Source organism: Lepidochelys olivacea (assembly GCF_965140295.1).
Source record: "Lepidochelys olivacea isolate rLepOli2 genome assembly, chromosome: 8".
In the NCBI taxonomy this organism is placed as follows: domain Eukaryota; kingdom Metazoa; phylum Chordata; order Testudines; family Cheloniidae; genus Lepidochelys; species Lepidochelys olivacea.
Window position 1 is genome coordinate 18,799,468 of NC_140418.1, and position 15,727 is coordinate 18,815,194.

A 15,727-nucleotide genomic window follows, 5' to 3' on the forward strand; every position below is an offset into this window, starting at 1 on the left:
GGGGAAATAGGTTACCTTGCATAATGACTTAGCCACTCCCAGTCTCTGTTCAAGCCTAAGATAAGTGTATCCAATTTGCAAATGAATTCCAATTCAACAGTTTCTTGCTGGAGTCTGTATTTGAAGTTTTTTTGTTGTAATATAGCAACTTTCATGTCTGTAATCGCGTGACCAGAGAGATTGAAGTGTTCTCCGACTGGTTTATGAATGTTATAATTCTTGACATCTGATTTGTGTCCATTTATTCTTTTACGTAGAGACTGTCCAGTTTGACCAGTGTACATGGCAGAGGGGCATTGCTGGCACATGATGGCATATATCACATTGGTGGATGTGCAGGTGAACGAGCCTCTGATAGTGTGGCTGATGTTATTAGGCCCTGTGATGGTGTCCCCTGAATAGATATGTGGGCACCGTTGGCAATGGGCTTTGTTGCAAGGATAGGTTCCTGGGTTAGTGGTTCTGTTGTGTGGTATGTGGTTGCTGGTGAGTATTTGCTTCAGGTTGGGCGGCTGTCTGAAGGCAAGGACTGGCCTGTCTCCCAAAATTTGTGAGAGTGTTGGGTCATCCTTCAGGATAGGTTGTAGATCCTTAATAATGCGTTGGAGGGGTTTTAGCTGGGGGCTGAAGTTGACGGCTTGTGGCGTTCTGTTATTTTCTTTGTTAGGCCTGTCCTGTAGTAGGTGACTTCTGGGAACTCTTCTGGCTTTATCAATCTGTTTCTTCACTTCCGCAGGTGGGTATTGTAGTTGTAAGAATGCTTGATAGAGATCTTGTAGGTGTTTGCCTCTGTCTGAGGGGTTGGAGCAAATGCGGCTGTATTGTAGAGCTTGGCTGTAGACGATGGATCGTGTGGTGTGGTCAGGGTGAAAGTTGGAGGCATGTAGGTAGGAATAGCGGTCAGTAGGTTTCTGGTATAGGGTGCTGTTTATGTGACCATCGTTTATTAGCACTGTAGTGTCCAGGAAGTGGATCTCTTGTGTGGACTGGACCAGGCTGAGGTTGATGGTGGGATGGAAATTGTTGAAATCATGGTGGAATTCCTCAAGGGCTTCTTTTCCATGGGTCCAGATGATGAAGATGTCATCAATATAGTGCAAGTAGAGTAGGGGCGTTAGGGGACGAGAGCTGAGGAAGCGTTGCTAAGTCAGCCATAAAAATGTTGGCATGCTGTGGGGCCATGCGGGTACCTATAGCAGTGCCGCTGATCTGAAGGTATTCATTGTCCCCAAATGTAAAATAGTTATGGGTAAGGACAAAGTCACAAAGTTCAGCCACCAAGTTAGCCGTGACATTATCAGGGATAGTGTTCTTAACGGCTTGTAGTCCATCTTTGTGTTGAATGTTGGTGTAGAGGGCTTCTACATCCATAGTGGTAGTGTCCTTTGTTCCAGTTTCTTTCAGGTATCCTTGGGGGTGGAGAGGCTCACTCTTCAGCCAGACCAAATGGAGGGGTCTCCCAGGGGTCTAAATAGATTTTCTCCTGTGGGTGGACACCCCATCCTCCCCCTGTGTAGAATCCAGCTACAAAATGGAGTTTTGGAGTCATATGGGCAAGTCACATGTCCATGTATGACTGAGTTTTTTACCAGCCAAGCCACATTCCTGGGAAAGCTCAGATGTGGATTGGCATCTTCAAGATCCATTGTCCGTTAAGTGCTTCTTGATTAGGCATTTAACTTGCACATTCCTTTCTCAAGAAGCTGACCAAATGCTTACTAAGGCTACTTAGAAATCAAGCAAGTCTGCAGCCAGTATTCATAACTTTGAATACAAAAGTGATACATGCATACAAATAGGATGAATAGATTCAGTAGATCATAACCTTCACAGAGATATGTTACATGGCATATGTATCATACAACATATTCCAGTAACGTCATAAGCATATTTCCATAAAGCCTTATGGGGGCACCATCACAGTGTGAACCTCTTTCCAATAGTAACTGGGGTTAATCTGGTCCAAGTCATTCTACGAAGGCCACCAAACAGCCATCAGATGGTAACAGCCTTCTGTCACCTATCACTTGGGGCTGGGTTCAAGCCAACAGCCAGGAATTGGAGGAACTTTCCAAAGAAATGCAGTACTGTATTAGTATTATAAAATGCACATACATGAATGTGAGAGGTGTATGTGTATATACTGTACTCTAGATACACGGCTTAAATCTATTCTCCCATTGGTGCATGCACAAAACTCCTGGTAATGGAAATTATGAGTATATTTTGATGGAAGGAATGGAAGCCATTATATAGCATATGTTTCTGCTTCTCTAGCTGTACTGGGATGGGTGATAAGTATCTTTAAATCCTTGACTGCTGCTTAACAGATGGGGTTTTAACGAGGCTTTTGAGGGATGACGTGTCCTTCGTGAGGACATTTCTTATGCTTTATTAGTTTGCCCATGTTTTATCTAAACATTGGTCCTGGACTTCGGGTTCAGATATGAAATACCACCACTTCTGACATTAAAGTGGCATTTCCTGCACATTCTTCAGCAGACACTTTAGAGCTATAGCAGTGTACACACTGTTCCCTGTCTCGAACTTAGTCCGTTTGTCTGACATGACGTTATAACCAGGAGTCAGTTTAAATAGTTAGTTGTCGCTAAACGTCCAGTTTACCCGACACACTGAAATAATGAAAAAAGAACCCATTAATAATTTTTGGCAAGTGCAGCATCCCCTGCACCTTGCACCTGCAGGGGTCCTGTGCTACCGGCTCCACAGCTGTGCAGAGAGCCATGTGGAGCCCTTCTGTCACTGTCCCAGACACTCACCGGCTGGGAGTATAGGGACCATCCCCCTGCAGAAGTCATTCAGCAGTGGTCTGGCCTCCCCTGTACCTGGGCCCTCGTGTGCCTCTGCAGTCTGGCCAGGGGTCTCTGCTCTGCTGGGCAAAGGCCGTAGCCTCCTCTGCTGGGTGCCTGGGTGTCTCAGAGCCCTCAGCTGGGCAAGGAGCCCCCTGCAGCCCCGTTGTCAGCACTGACCTACCCCCGCCCTCCCCCTTAATTTCCCACAAGTGTGAAAATTAAAATTGCTTAAAACTGTTTAAAATAAAAATTGATATTAATTGTGGAAATTGAAAAAAAAATCAACTTCTGCCAAGCCTAATTATAATATGAATTCTGTCTCCAAAGTGGGAATGATTGAAATAGTTCCTTGTCTGATGGCATCTAAAATGAATTAAGATTTTTGATTATGCAGACAAGGGTCCAGACTAAAAGATTTGGATTTAGTTCCAGATTTTGGTTGCTAGTGTTTGCACCTAAGATTTTTGGATTAGCCCAGTGTGAGAGGCTAGAATGATAGGTAAGAAACAATGTGCATCCCTAATGAAATCAGAAGTGTCATGTTACTTAGCGACAGGTTTCAGAGTAGCAACCGTGTTAGTCTGTATTCGCAAAAAGAAAAGGAGGACTTCTGTCACGTTAGAGACTAACAAATTTATTTGAGCATACGCTTTCATGAGCTACAGCTCACTTCATCGGATGCATTCAGTGGAAAATACAGTGGGGAGATTTATATACACAGAGAACATGAAACAATGGGTGTTACCGTACACACTGTAACCAGAGTGATCACTTAGCTGGAAATGACCCACCTTGATTATCACTAAAAAAGGTTCCCCCTTCCCCCTCCCCCCCGCCCTCCTGCTGGTAATAGCTCACCTTAAGTGATCACTCTGGTTACAGTGTGTACGGTAACACCCATTGTTTCATGTTCTCTGTGTATAAATCTCCCCACTGTATTTTCCACTGAATGCATCCGATGAAGTGAGCTGTAGCTCACGAAAGCTTATGCTCAAATAAATTTTAGTCTCTAACGTGCCACAAGTACTCCTTTTCATGTTACCTAGCGTTCACTCAGCTGGGTTAGCCGTATAGTTTGTGTTAAAAGTGTTAGTTGAAAATCTTAATACAAAAAATGGAGCTAGAGAATGCAAGTTTGTGAAAACTGGCTTCTGGTTTAGATTTTTAGTTTTTACAGACAGAAGGAACCTTATGATCAGGTAGTCTATCCAGAGATTGATTATGGTTTTGTGGGACCCTGGGCCAGAGCAAGTGGGGGCCCATCCTCACCCCTTCCGCCCTCAGTCATCCTCCCATGGTGCTCCTGCTGGGGAGTGGGGTTTGGGCACGGGGGCTTGCCCCACTCCACCCGTCTGGAGCTCCTGCCGGGGAAGGGGTTGAAGGCACAGGGGCTTCCCCATTAGGAACGCCAGGCAGACAGAGTGCTTGGGATGCAGAGGCACCCATTTTTCTGGGACCCCCCCGCCCCCAATTGGTTGGGGCCCCTGTGCACAGGCTCCATTAGCCCATGGCTACTTCGTTACTGAATCTATCCTCCTGTGTAACATAGGCTGTGGAGTTCCACTGTAAACCATAGACGTTTCCAAAGCTTGTATGCGTTTGGGTCAAAGTGTTTGATTTAGATCCATCTCTGTTAAGTAAGCAACAAAAGAAGAGTGTGCAGTTAGATCAAGATACCCTAGAAGAAGAAGCAGTAGCAATGAAAAAGGTCTCTTTGTTCATCTACCTTATAGATTGTTCTCTGTAGATACTCATTTAGCGTAAGTACATTCAGTCTCTTGAGAGAAGAAGAAATTTACCGCCACCAACACTTCTAGTTTCACACTTCTGGCCAGATGTGTTATGGGTGTTTTCACCCTTTCTCTGGAGTATCATATATTGAACAATGCTGGAAGCCAATACCTGACCTGATGTCTGATGTATGGTGAATTCTATGTAACATGTTGTTTGTCGTGAAAGAGGCCCAGTTTACGTTACTGCTGTGTTAGTTTCTGTCTTTGGAAAACATGTTCATTTCTATATGAACAATGTTTTAAAAGTATGAGGTTAAGCTGGGACCTAAATTTTGATGGCGTTCTGAGTTCTTTGTACTGTTGTGTACAGCAAAGCTGTAGCTTCATGTCAGTCTGTGTCTGTCCTGTTACCATAGTGAGATTCCCTTGTTTCAACTCCGAGACAGTGTATCCTGGAGAAAATGAATTTATTTCTGGCTGTTATCATGTGTGAACCCTTGGTGGGAGAGAATGTGTCTGTTGCTGGGGAAGAGTGATTTACAGCAGCATTCTTGCTGAAAATCTCCGCTGATAAAATGCTTTGGGGACAAATGGCTCTTGGTTTCTGTGCAATTCAGTTCAGCTAATGAATAAGGCAGCAGATGCAATTAGAGGCAGCTGGGCTTTCCAAGGGAGCCTTTGGTCTAAGATACAAAGAAGAAGAGAGTTTAGTAGGGGTTGAAGCAGAAGGTGCTCACACACCAATGGTGCCGTGAAAACGAGATTTCCAAACTCACTACACTTATTTAGCCTTCAGACTAAGGGAGGGTAACTTAGAATCTCTTCTTGGGCCTTAGAAGCCAGTGCCAGTAGCACATTATGGAATCTACTAGGAAGGAGTTTTCACTTGAGAGGTGTGGTTGGAACCTGGGGCTGGAGAATGAAAGGATTAGAGGGTGTCGTCAGCATGGTGAACCTGGGCACCTAGGGAGCCTGGGATGGCTTCCTTGGTTGCACTTAAACCTGCTGTAAATCCTCTGAAATTGGGGTGGTTGGAGCTTTGATTGTGGATGGAGCCTGAGAATACCCCCACTCTGTCTTCCCAAATTAACTCTGGAATATGGGGTTTGGTTTTGTGCTCCTCTCTAGCTCTGATGAGACATCTAGGCAGTGATTTTCAAAGGGACCTTAGGGAGCTGGACTCCCAACTCCCTTAGGACAAATCCTATTGTAAGCAGTTAATGAAGCTTAACCTTCCTGGACCAGACGTATTTTAGTTGTAAGCCAGGTGCAATTTATTTTGGTTTTTAAGGCAAGCTCTTTCACTTTGATTTCACTTAAAATTCAAAGTGGAATTCAGGTGGAGTGCCATTATAGAGGAGAGAAGCCTTCAGACTATGAAATGGCAATGTGTATTTAGACTGAAGCCTTTCAGGTGCGGACTGTTTCTCGTAGAGCGATTAGGTGTGCCCGGTAAATGATGAGGGCCATACTGGTTTGATCCCTGTATGGTGGCAGCAGAATGCAACTCTTTGTTGAGTGCTGGTCCCTGTGGGTACTCACTGTGCATGAGTTGGTGCACCATGCGCATGAAACCAGAAGACTTTTCAGTGTCCATTGGTTCATGCCTATGCCTTTATCCCTCCCTCTGTTGATCAGCTCTGGACTGGGAATAGAAGAGGCTGCACGGAGCAGCTGTCTCTCCAATTTCTTCCTATTGCTCATGGTCAAGCCTCCATATGTACGCTCCCAGAGCACAGTGCTGAGCAGTATGGGACCAGTTGTCTTCAAAAGTAATTAATAAAACACCCACCATCACAACAGGTGCTTTTGCTGGCAGGCCCGCTACATCTGATACTAATTGGCTCCCTTGCTGTCAACCTCAGCAGCGAGGCCATTGATTAAATGGGGCATGGAGACTAAACTGTCCTCTCAGCCTCTAGGAAAGGCTCATGTTGATAGAGCTGTGTGGGGAAAGCTTGCACTGCTGCTGTTGCCTATGTTGTCCTTGTTCTGTGGATAAACAATGGACGCTGGCATCTAGGGCTGTCAACCCAGCAAAACTAACTCTCTGTATAATGTACAGAAATGACTCTTTTTTACAAACATGTCATTGTCTGACCCCGGTGCTGCAGTTTTATTATTAAAGCAATGAACAGTTTAGAATGTAACCTGCTGCCTAGCTAGTGATGCAACTGTAAGGGAAAAGCTGGCGCAAAGGAGTAATACGGTGTCTCGCTCTCTGTCACTTTCAGTCCATCAAGGACGTTCTCACTGGCCTTTATTGTTCCACTCAGAACGGGTTTTCAGCAAAGCAGGTCAGACACGTGGTCCCCTCACATCCACTCACTAATTGACTGGAAATAAAGCAATGGACGAGACAAATTAACTCTGATTTCAGGCCCATCACTTCGGTGGTGCCTGATGGTTCTGGGGTCACAGTAATTAAGGCTAATGTGTTGTTAGAAATCTACCAGTAGCTTTGATTTGGTGCCTCAAATTAACCACATAGTGAGGTTTAAGTTGCTTTAAAGCCGTGGCTGGTATAAGGAATGGATTCCCAATTATGATCTTTTCTGGCTAATGGCTGTATGGTATAGTGCTGTGGGACCTCGGGGTGTTGCTTCATACAGGTCTTGACATGGCACTAGTTGAATTCAAATTCTGCAACTTAGAAATTACAGTTATGGTGCCTTGTCTTGACTGCTGATCACACTCAATTTCCAATTGAAGGACCTGGGTGGCAGGGTTTGAACCCAAAACAGTTAATCTGCCTCTTTGCTTTGATCTGCTGTTCATGTGCAAATCCCTTTCTTGCTTCAGCTGGGACATAGCCTAGCACACTGGTTGATCACAAATGCTTGATGTGAACAGATTGTTCCAGTTAGTGTGAATGAGAGTCACCTGCCCAGCATTCACAGAAGGGAGAGAATATCCCAGGAACCCATCTCTGTTCAGAGGTCCCAATGGAGAATGAAATAGTTTCCTTCTTTTAACTAGAGTTCACATTCCATAAAGCTGCATGAATGGGGCTGGGCTTTCCCCTACTTTGCAGAGACCAAACAGTCTTGATTCTGGGTGACAGAAGATTTTCCAACTTTTGGGGTTGATGGTTTTTATTAGTAGTTCAACAGAATAGTAATCTAAAGCACAAGAAGAACCTTCTGTACCTAGGCTCCTGAGCCAGGTGGTGCTTATTTCACAACCATCAAAGTGCGTAGATCTTTGATGGAGTGGACTCAGTGGATGTTTTTGCAGTTGACTTCAGCGGGAGCAAGATCAGGCTCCCATAGCTCAATAGTTGAGGTGATGTGAAAGCATTTTTTTGATGGTTTCCTGCCTGTACGCCATTGAAGAATGGACATTTCCTGCCCCAGGAACTTGCTTTTACAGCCAAATGGGGAATAACATGAATAGCATACTGTGGGTGGTGCCCCTACTGTCCATCAGCAACCGGAGCAGCATATCGCTTGGAAATCCTCCATTTTTATTAACAGTCTCAGTTCGGGGAGGGGGAAATTACATAATCAAATTGCAGCTCAAACACTGAACTTATGAACATATGTTGTTTCCTGCAGTGACCTTCGACCACTTCGAAATTTTGCGAGCCATTGGGAAAGGCAGCTTTGGAAAGGTAAGCTCCTCAAGAGTAAAACTACTGTGTTCTCAACAGAGACTGTAGCTAGCCAAGTAATGGGCACATTAGAGAGCTTAAATTTCAGAGCTTATTGCAGAGTAATGGAATATTGCTTGTCGATGAGATTTGACCTGAACTTCAGCTCCTAATAATCCAGGAAGAGTCTCTAAGTTTGACTTGTCATCCATTTGGAAGCCACAAATCCTATTACAAGATATTAAACTGAAGTTAATGATAAACCCAATCAGCTGAATTTCATTATGTTAGATGGGTAAACATCCTCTGAAGGGAGACTCCCCCACCAAAGCCCACTTGAGCATCCTGGTGTCTCTTTGACAAAGCATTATGATTCTCCGAGAGCAGCACTGCAGGGAGCAGAGAAACATCTGTGTTTGAAGTCCCACTTTTGGGAATTAAACATCCTGTTAGGGCTGTGGGTTTTTTCAGTATGGTGAGTTCTGTGACAAAACCCATGTCTGGAAGATGCCAAAAGCCCAGAGGTTTGATGGATCAGCTGTGCTACACTAGAAAGATTGTGCTGGTCCTTATAGATAGGAGATGCTGTCACACTAGTACTCACAAGTCCTGCCTGCAGGGAGTGAGGCTGTCTCGGTGAATGCCCTCAGCTCTTATCCTACAGTCCTGCTTGGCGAAAGGGAGGGTCAGGAAGCAGCATGCAACACATGAATGGTGGATAATTATGGGAAAAAAGAGATTTGTCAGTTACTTAATAAATCTGCGATACCCCAACTTTGCTGTGACAAACTCTGTACTCTGTCATTCTTCTTAGCATGAATATTGACTGCAGCACTTACTGGTGATGTGCAGGGTTAAATCATAAGTGCATGAGGCTGTGACCCAGTGACTTGAATCTCATTGAAGTTAACAATAGGGTGCTCATCAGGGCACATTTCACCTGCACAAACTTGCTTTCGAGATGTCACCCAGCTACCCTGCCCAAGCTAACATCTTGGTTTGCTCACTTAGGTCTGCATTGTACAGAAGAATGACACCAAGAAAATGTACGCCATGAAATACATGAACAAACAGAAGTGTGTGGAGCGTAATGAAGTGAGAAATGTGTTCAAAGAGCTGCAGATTATGCAGGGCCTGGAACACCCCTTCCTGGTTAATTTGTGGTAAGTCATTAGTACTTTATTTATACCTTTTTCCATTTATTAGGAGCCTGCCTCTCAGGGGGGCTGAGCTCTGATCAATGTCAGTTGCAGCTGGGACTGCTCAGCAACTCCGAAAACCGAGGAGGTTTGTTTCTTTTTAAATCCCTGCTTATAAAAAAAGCTATGTTTCTATAAGATGTATTTTTGTTTCCTTTGTGGCTATTCTCCAGGGGTATCTCTGCCTGCCCGTAACCCAGTTTTATTTGACCCAGCTCCTTGATAAAAACAACAGCTTCCATTTCTAGCTCGAAATACAGTTGGACTCAGATTCAAACGGTGCTCCCATAATGGGGCCCCCTTCCAGCTCCTATTTAATTGAATAGATACCCACTGGCCTGAGGCAGCAGGTGCCCACTCCTTCCAGTTTTATTCCTTTCACAGTGGAGGCTGCCATGTCTTGCCTGGCAAAGTACAAATGCAATAGATTTTGCCCTGAGCTTTCTTTTTGCTGTGAAACAGTCACCTTTTGTGCCAAAGGGCCTTGGTGGATACCAAATGGGTTAGACAATCACTGACTTCCCAGACATACAAAGGCTGAATATAGTCTTTAGAAAATTGACACGATTTGCTTCCTCTGTGGCATTTATAATACACCAGTTTACAATAAATGAAACTTGATCCTGCGAGGTGCAGAGCACCGATAACTACCACTGATTTCAACTCTGTAGGATTGGGCCTCTCAAGCTATTAAACAAGCACCAGCCCCATGGCTGGAAGAAAGAAACATTGCTGGCTTTTAATGCAGTGTGCATTAACTTCCTGCACTAATGTGATTGATAGCCTTGGTGAAAGGATTGGATGTTATTCAAACTGGCTCCCTCTTGGCAGCAGATAACCAGAAATCTAATATTAAAGAGTGGGGTAGAAGTATGCATCGCCCACTAAGTACCTCGGTAGATCAATCTTAATCTCGATCAATGTTGGTCTCCATCTCTCCTGTCCTTCCCTTTGCTCCCCACTGCCTCCCAGTTGCTATTTTGTGGTTTATTCTGTGCCATCAAAAGTCTGTCTTAAAACCTTATTGATATTTGCTGAACTAATGCTATTCAGCAAAGATAAAAGCCTTTGTTTGGTGGATTTAGTGACAGAAAAAAAAATCCACCACAATTCAGATTTTATTTCAGAAACTCAGATCTCTCCTTGGAAAATGTGCGCATAAAGCAGTCTCTTTCCTTTAAGCATACTTGATCAATGCAGCCTACACAGTCTGTTTTCAGTGGTTTGCCAGCCATCAGCACTGGGATTGATCAACACAATGATAAAAGACATCTTAATCCCTCCATCTTCGTTTGATTCAGCGTGTTTTCCTGCAGTAGCACAGTGGAACGAAGGTTTAAATAAGGCTCTGTTACTGTTAAAGCTAGGTAATAATTTTACTAGGACATCAGTAACATTTCCAATTGTCAGGGGCTTAGATATCATGTGACTTTCCTTTAATTACATAGCAACTTAATAGAGTCCACTGGTAAATAACATACAACTAGAAGGTCCCTGCAGGATACTGGGTAATTACACTTATTAGCTGTAAAGGTAATTTTCGAATGGGGTAAAACATTCAAAACAAAACCCAAACCCACAGGAATCTTGCCTGGTTACTTGGAGTTTTGAGTTCAAAACTCAAAACCCACTGAGATCACACATTTTTGGAATGATTCTGAGTTTATTTATGGTTTCTTATTGAAATCCTCTGAGATATGTCGTTTCAGTGCTAAAGCAGGTGAAATGTAATAATTTTGATGGACAGAGAACTCAAAGCAGAACTCAGCCATGCAAACCCAAGTAGCTCAACATGAAAGGTGATGTTTATGCATAGACCACTCCAAAGCAAAACCTCGGAGTTTCCCATTTCTCTTGTAATTATGGTTACCTCCAGCTCCCATGTGGCCACATCCCCAAAATGTGACTGCTAAGCTTTGCTTGTGAACCATGGACCACATTTTTCACTGGATTATTTTGGTTGCTTGGTTTTGGTGATGCTTGCTATTCTATCAAATTGATGAGATACCAGCATGAATAGCCAATAGAAGGATGCTGCCCACAGCTGATCAATAGAGTTGTCTTGTGGGATACTTGGGAAACCTTATGCGATAAATGAAGACATCCAGTGGAGCTACTTAAACTGGAGCAGTAAATAACATCTGCATCCCCTAACTATCTGAGCAACTGGTACTGCACTATTAACAAGGTCTTGGGAACCAGTCTCAGAAAATGCATGTGAATTAATCATTCCTATACAAATCCAAACCTTACTTGTTGTGTTAATTGTGATTTTGAGTGCAGCCTTGTACACCACCTTATGGCTTCATGCTGTGTCATCTTCCTGATTTTGATAGGATTTTTTGGGTCTACATAGGAGGAGACAGGGTAGCCCGTCATAATTAGCAGAGAGAAGCCAAAAGCAGGTACACTGCCAGTTCAGAGCTCAGGCCATATTGCTAATGACATGCTGCTTTTCCAGTAAACCAACCAGCTGGGGCTTAACACCGTTATCTGGGGAAATGGCATCCCTTTCCCCCCCTCAGGCTTCCAAGATATAGGAGTATTTGGGGTCCAGACAGCCTGGCTTTTACTGCCACTTTTTACCTAGCACCATCAAAGTAACTGCATTGGTGACTTGTTACAACTGCACCAGGGTATAGTGATCAGCAGTAGCCTGTTTACAGGTTTTTGTGTTATTCCCTAGTGCCTCCTGAGTGTACGTGCAGAATAATAACAGTAAAGTTCTCCAGAATGGATTTCAGAAATAGAAACATTTTATTAGCTGATATAGATTTGCTGGCATCAATTCCTGATTACTGGAAAGAGGGAACAAATGCCTGTTGTATCTTGCATGGGGCTGTAGGAAAGGTTTGTAGGCCAAGCCTCCCAAAATAAGGGTGAGTTTAGGGTTCTACTCTGAACCTAAAACAACTGCACAGGTCCACAAATATGCAGCGGATCTAGGCTGTGCTGTTCAGTCAGACCAGCCCCACTGCCTGCGCGATACGCACTCCCTAAGCTGCCAAATCAGTTTGCTCCTTCTCCCCTTGCCTATGTTGCCTGGTTGGGAAGCGAGGCCATGCCTACGTCCTGGTGGCTTCCTCACTTGCCCTCACTGGACACTGGGTGGCCACTCCCTCTGTTACCTAGTTCAACCTCCTCCCACCCCTCCCCAAAGGGAGTAAAAACATTTGAAATGTTGCTGTTCTTACTACTACTGACAGCTACACTGAGATAGGGACATATATAACCCACCCCACCTGTGCTGAAAGCAGGGTTTGAACCAAGGAACTACTTGTCTAAAAGCACGAGCCTCTAGCACATGAGCTAAAGGACTTGTGTCCCGTAGCTAGCAGCAGTAGCAGTGGCCCGGTCAGCAGAAGGGGACAAAGAAAAACTCTTCCCTGATGGGAGAGAGGCAGATACTCCTAGTATGATGGCTAGTGGCTCTGGGCATCCTAACACAGTTCCTAGGGAATGCCCAGTACTCCCCACATACCATAAAAATTACAATGTGTCTGTGTTTTATTACTCACTGTGTTGCAGCCCACATGACCCAAATTCTACAGGATTTACCTACCTCCTATTATGTACTGAATAGCAAAAAGGAGATGGATCACAAGCATCTGCATCTCATGCAGGAGTGCTGGAACAATTCGTATAGTGGGGGTGCTGAGAGCCATTGAACCAAACTGCAAACCCTATGTATGATAGAAACCACTTCAGGCCAGAGGGTGCACCCCCAACACCCTTAGTTCCAGCACCTCTGATCTAATGGCCATGTTCTTTAAGCTAATGCTGTCAGAGCGGGAAAGATAGAAAGGGATTGATCCAATTTCATAACACGCTGAGGACTTTGTCGAGGATTTGGAGAGAGATTACCTAAAGTAGACACAGACAAGAGAAATATCCGACTTCCCAACCTAAATAAACTTGGCTGAGAGCCCTGCTGACAAATAAGGCCTGAAGGGCTTTCAAGATCAGCGGATGGAAAGATGACTTTTGTGGCTGATTGGTTAGTGAGGAGCCATTGGCTCTCTTTTTTAGCATAGACACCCAGGTTGTCCTGTACTGTTGCACAGACTGAAGAACCCTGTATGGAGCAGCATTGACAAGCACCAGCTGAATTGCTCACTGGACTTCTCTCTTACAGACCTTTTTCCCAACAGAATATTTTTTGTCCTCCGTAAAGCTAATCTGAGTCACACACCAGATATGGTAATAATGCCGCGTTGCTAGTGGATAAGTAGATACACCGCAAAACTGCCCTAACTGGAACCCTCATTGGCAGTCTCAGTAGAGCCAAAGACTGAAACCTCCTCTCCACAGAGGTAGTGCCATCAAAACAGCTTTCGGGCAGGCTCTGAGGAAAGTTTGCACTGCTACTACTGCCTGTTCTGTACGTGTTCTGTGGCCCAACACTGGACTGCCTTGTCCAGCTGCAACTTCTTGCAAGCATAACATTCACTTAAAAACCCCTTCTTTTAAAAGGAAAAAAGTGACCATGATCAGCCACTCTTAGAGGCACATGTGTGTGTTACAGAGCTTTTTGTGACACACAGTTTTACAGTGATTTAAGCCTTCCAATATGATGAAGATTTACACCACTCTGCTGCCTGGTTTGGTTGCTGAAGTTTGTGCAATCTGCTTTGCTTTTTAAGCAAGACAGAACCTGATTCAGCAACCTATTTGCTCATGCTGTTTCCTGGGGGGGGACTCTCTTGGCACGAGAGCAGGCATTTTTCATCTCTCTATTCAGGAGCCTGCTGTGAGCACTGGCTGCTCAGCATCTGGAAAGTATTGGTAACTTGAGCCATCATTTTTACTCCCCGTATTGTAGGCAGAGCTAACAATACCCGTAGTTAAGGTTGCCTGGCACTTTCATTCTAAAACTTTGTTTTCAGTTACTTTTAACTTTGCCCAACTTCAACAGTTTGGGCTGAAATTCCCCATGCTGGACGTCTGCCTCATGCTGAATTTTTTAGGAAAACTTCAGGAAAAATGGTCCAGACTTTTCTGAGAATGAGGTTGGGGGACAAATACATTGTTTGGTGCATTCTGGTTTTTTTAACTGCTTTAGCTGAGAAACTCTAATGCCTGCATGCTTTGGAGCAGGGTCTTGATATTTGGCAGGGTGTGGCCTTTGTGTCAGTGAGGTGCTTTTTGCCATCCCTGTGCCAGTTTGTCCAAATTTGCCCATGTTATAAGACTTTGAAAAATATCAGTGCATGCATGTTTAGTCAAGGCTGGCTAGAGTTTATCAATGAAATTCTCTAAAGACTGCTTCAGCCCCGAGGGACAATGACTGAGCAAGATTTTCTCTGCAATTGCTGTTCCTGGCTAATGTGAGCCATGTTAGGAATTAAGAGGCTGAGATTTTCAGGGAAAGGTTGATGTTGATGGTGGAGCTAGCAATATAAAATCAATGTGTTGTGCATTTATCCCCTCATAGTTAGCTGATGAGCTGCAGTTCATTAACAAAGTCAGTACAACAGTCCTGCTGACTTCAGCATTGATGCTGTTGCACAAACTAAATAGAGTAGACAAATAAGGACAAGCTGATGTCAAATCCCATGGTTTGGAAGCACAACTGAGGCTGAGGTGGGGTTGAGAGTTTAGAGGCAAATGGGACGGGACGTTGACAAAACAGGGAATCCGTGTTTGCCAAATGGAAAAGCACAAATTGTTAAGAAAAAATATCAATTTCCTAAGCCCCTAGGGCACTATGGAGAAACTACCCAAAGCATTTAGCTATGTCCAGTCAAACATGCAGAATTTTTGCATTTGAGCTTTCTTTTCTGTCTGTAAGGACAATGGGCTGATGACCTGATCCTAAGCAGAATAATTACTGTTCACTCCCACTGCTTTTAAAAGAGACAGAACTTTACCCAAATGAAATGCCTACTTTTTACTATGTAAAAAAAGTATCCTTCTACTTCAATGTTTGAAACACCTTTTCATCTAGAAAAATGGCTTTTTAATACTTTTCAGTCACAACTTTACGCTGCACTTTATAACTATTAAGTGTCCTCACAACACCACTATGAAGTAGGTAGTAATTTAAAAGATGGAGGAATCAGGCAGCTAATTTAGGTAACTTGTTCAAGGCTACGGGGGAAGTCAGTATTAGAACAGGGATGGCTTTCATTCCCAGGGCCAGACATCTCCTTCTCCTATTAAAATTAGATGGCACCTTTCTGTTTAAGAAAAAAACTGGCACGTTGTTGCCTTTTAGACTATCACCTTTGATGGCATCTGTAACAAGGTAACAAGTAGCTAGTCTATGTTTTTCAGATGTATGTACACAGCACAATGATGTGGCACACTCTGTATTCTTCTGCCAGTATTAACTCAGGGGCACCTGCACAGTATGAACTGCTGCTGTGTCTCTCTCTCACTGGGTGTAGT

The 15,727-nt window shown here is 44.0% G+C and overlaps 1 protein-coding gene across 9 annotated transcripts in view; it reads left to right on the forward strand.

Moving 5' to 3' along the window:
• The window catches only part of STK32A (serine/threonine kinase 32A), a 92,337-nt gene that overhangs the window by 20,844 nt on the left and 55,766 nt on the right, over nt 1–15,727 (forward strand). For all 9 annotated transcript variants that reach the window (XM_084637275.1, XM_084637276.1, XM_084637278.1 and 6 more), the window contains 2 exons: nt 8,104–8,159; nt 9,150–9,301. In XM_084637275.1, the coding sequence (XP_084493401.1) occupies nt 8,104–8,159; nt 9,150–9,301 (208 nt within the window). The remainder of the gene's footprint in view (nt 1–8,103; nt 8,160–9,149; nt 9,302–15,727) is intronic.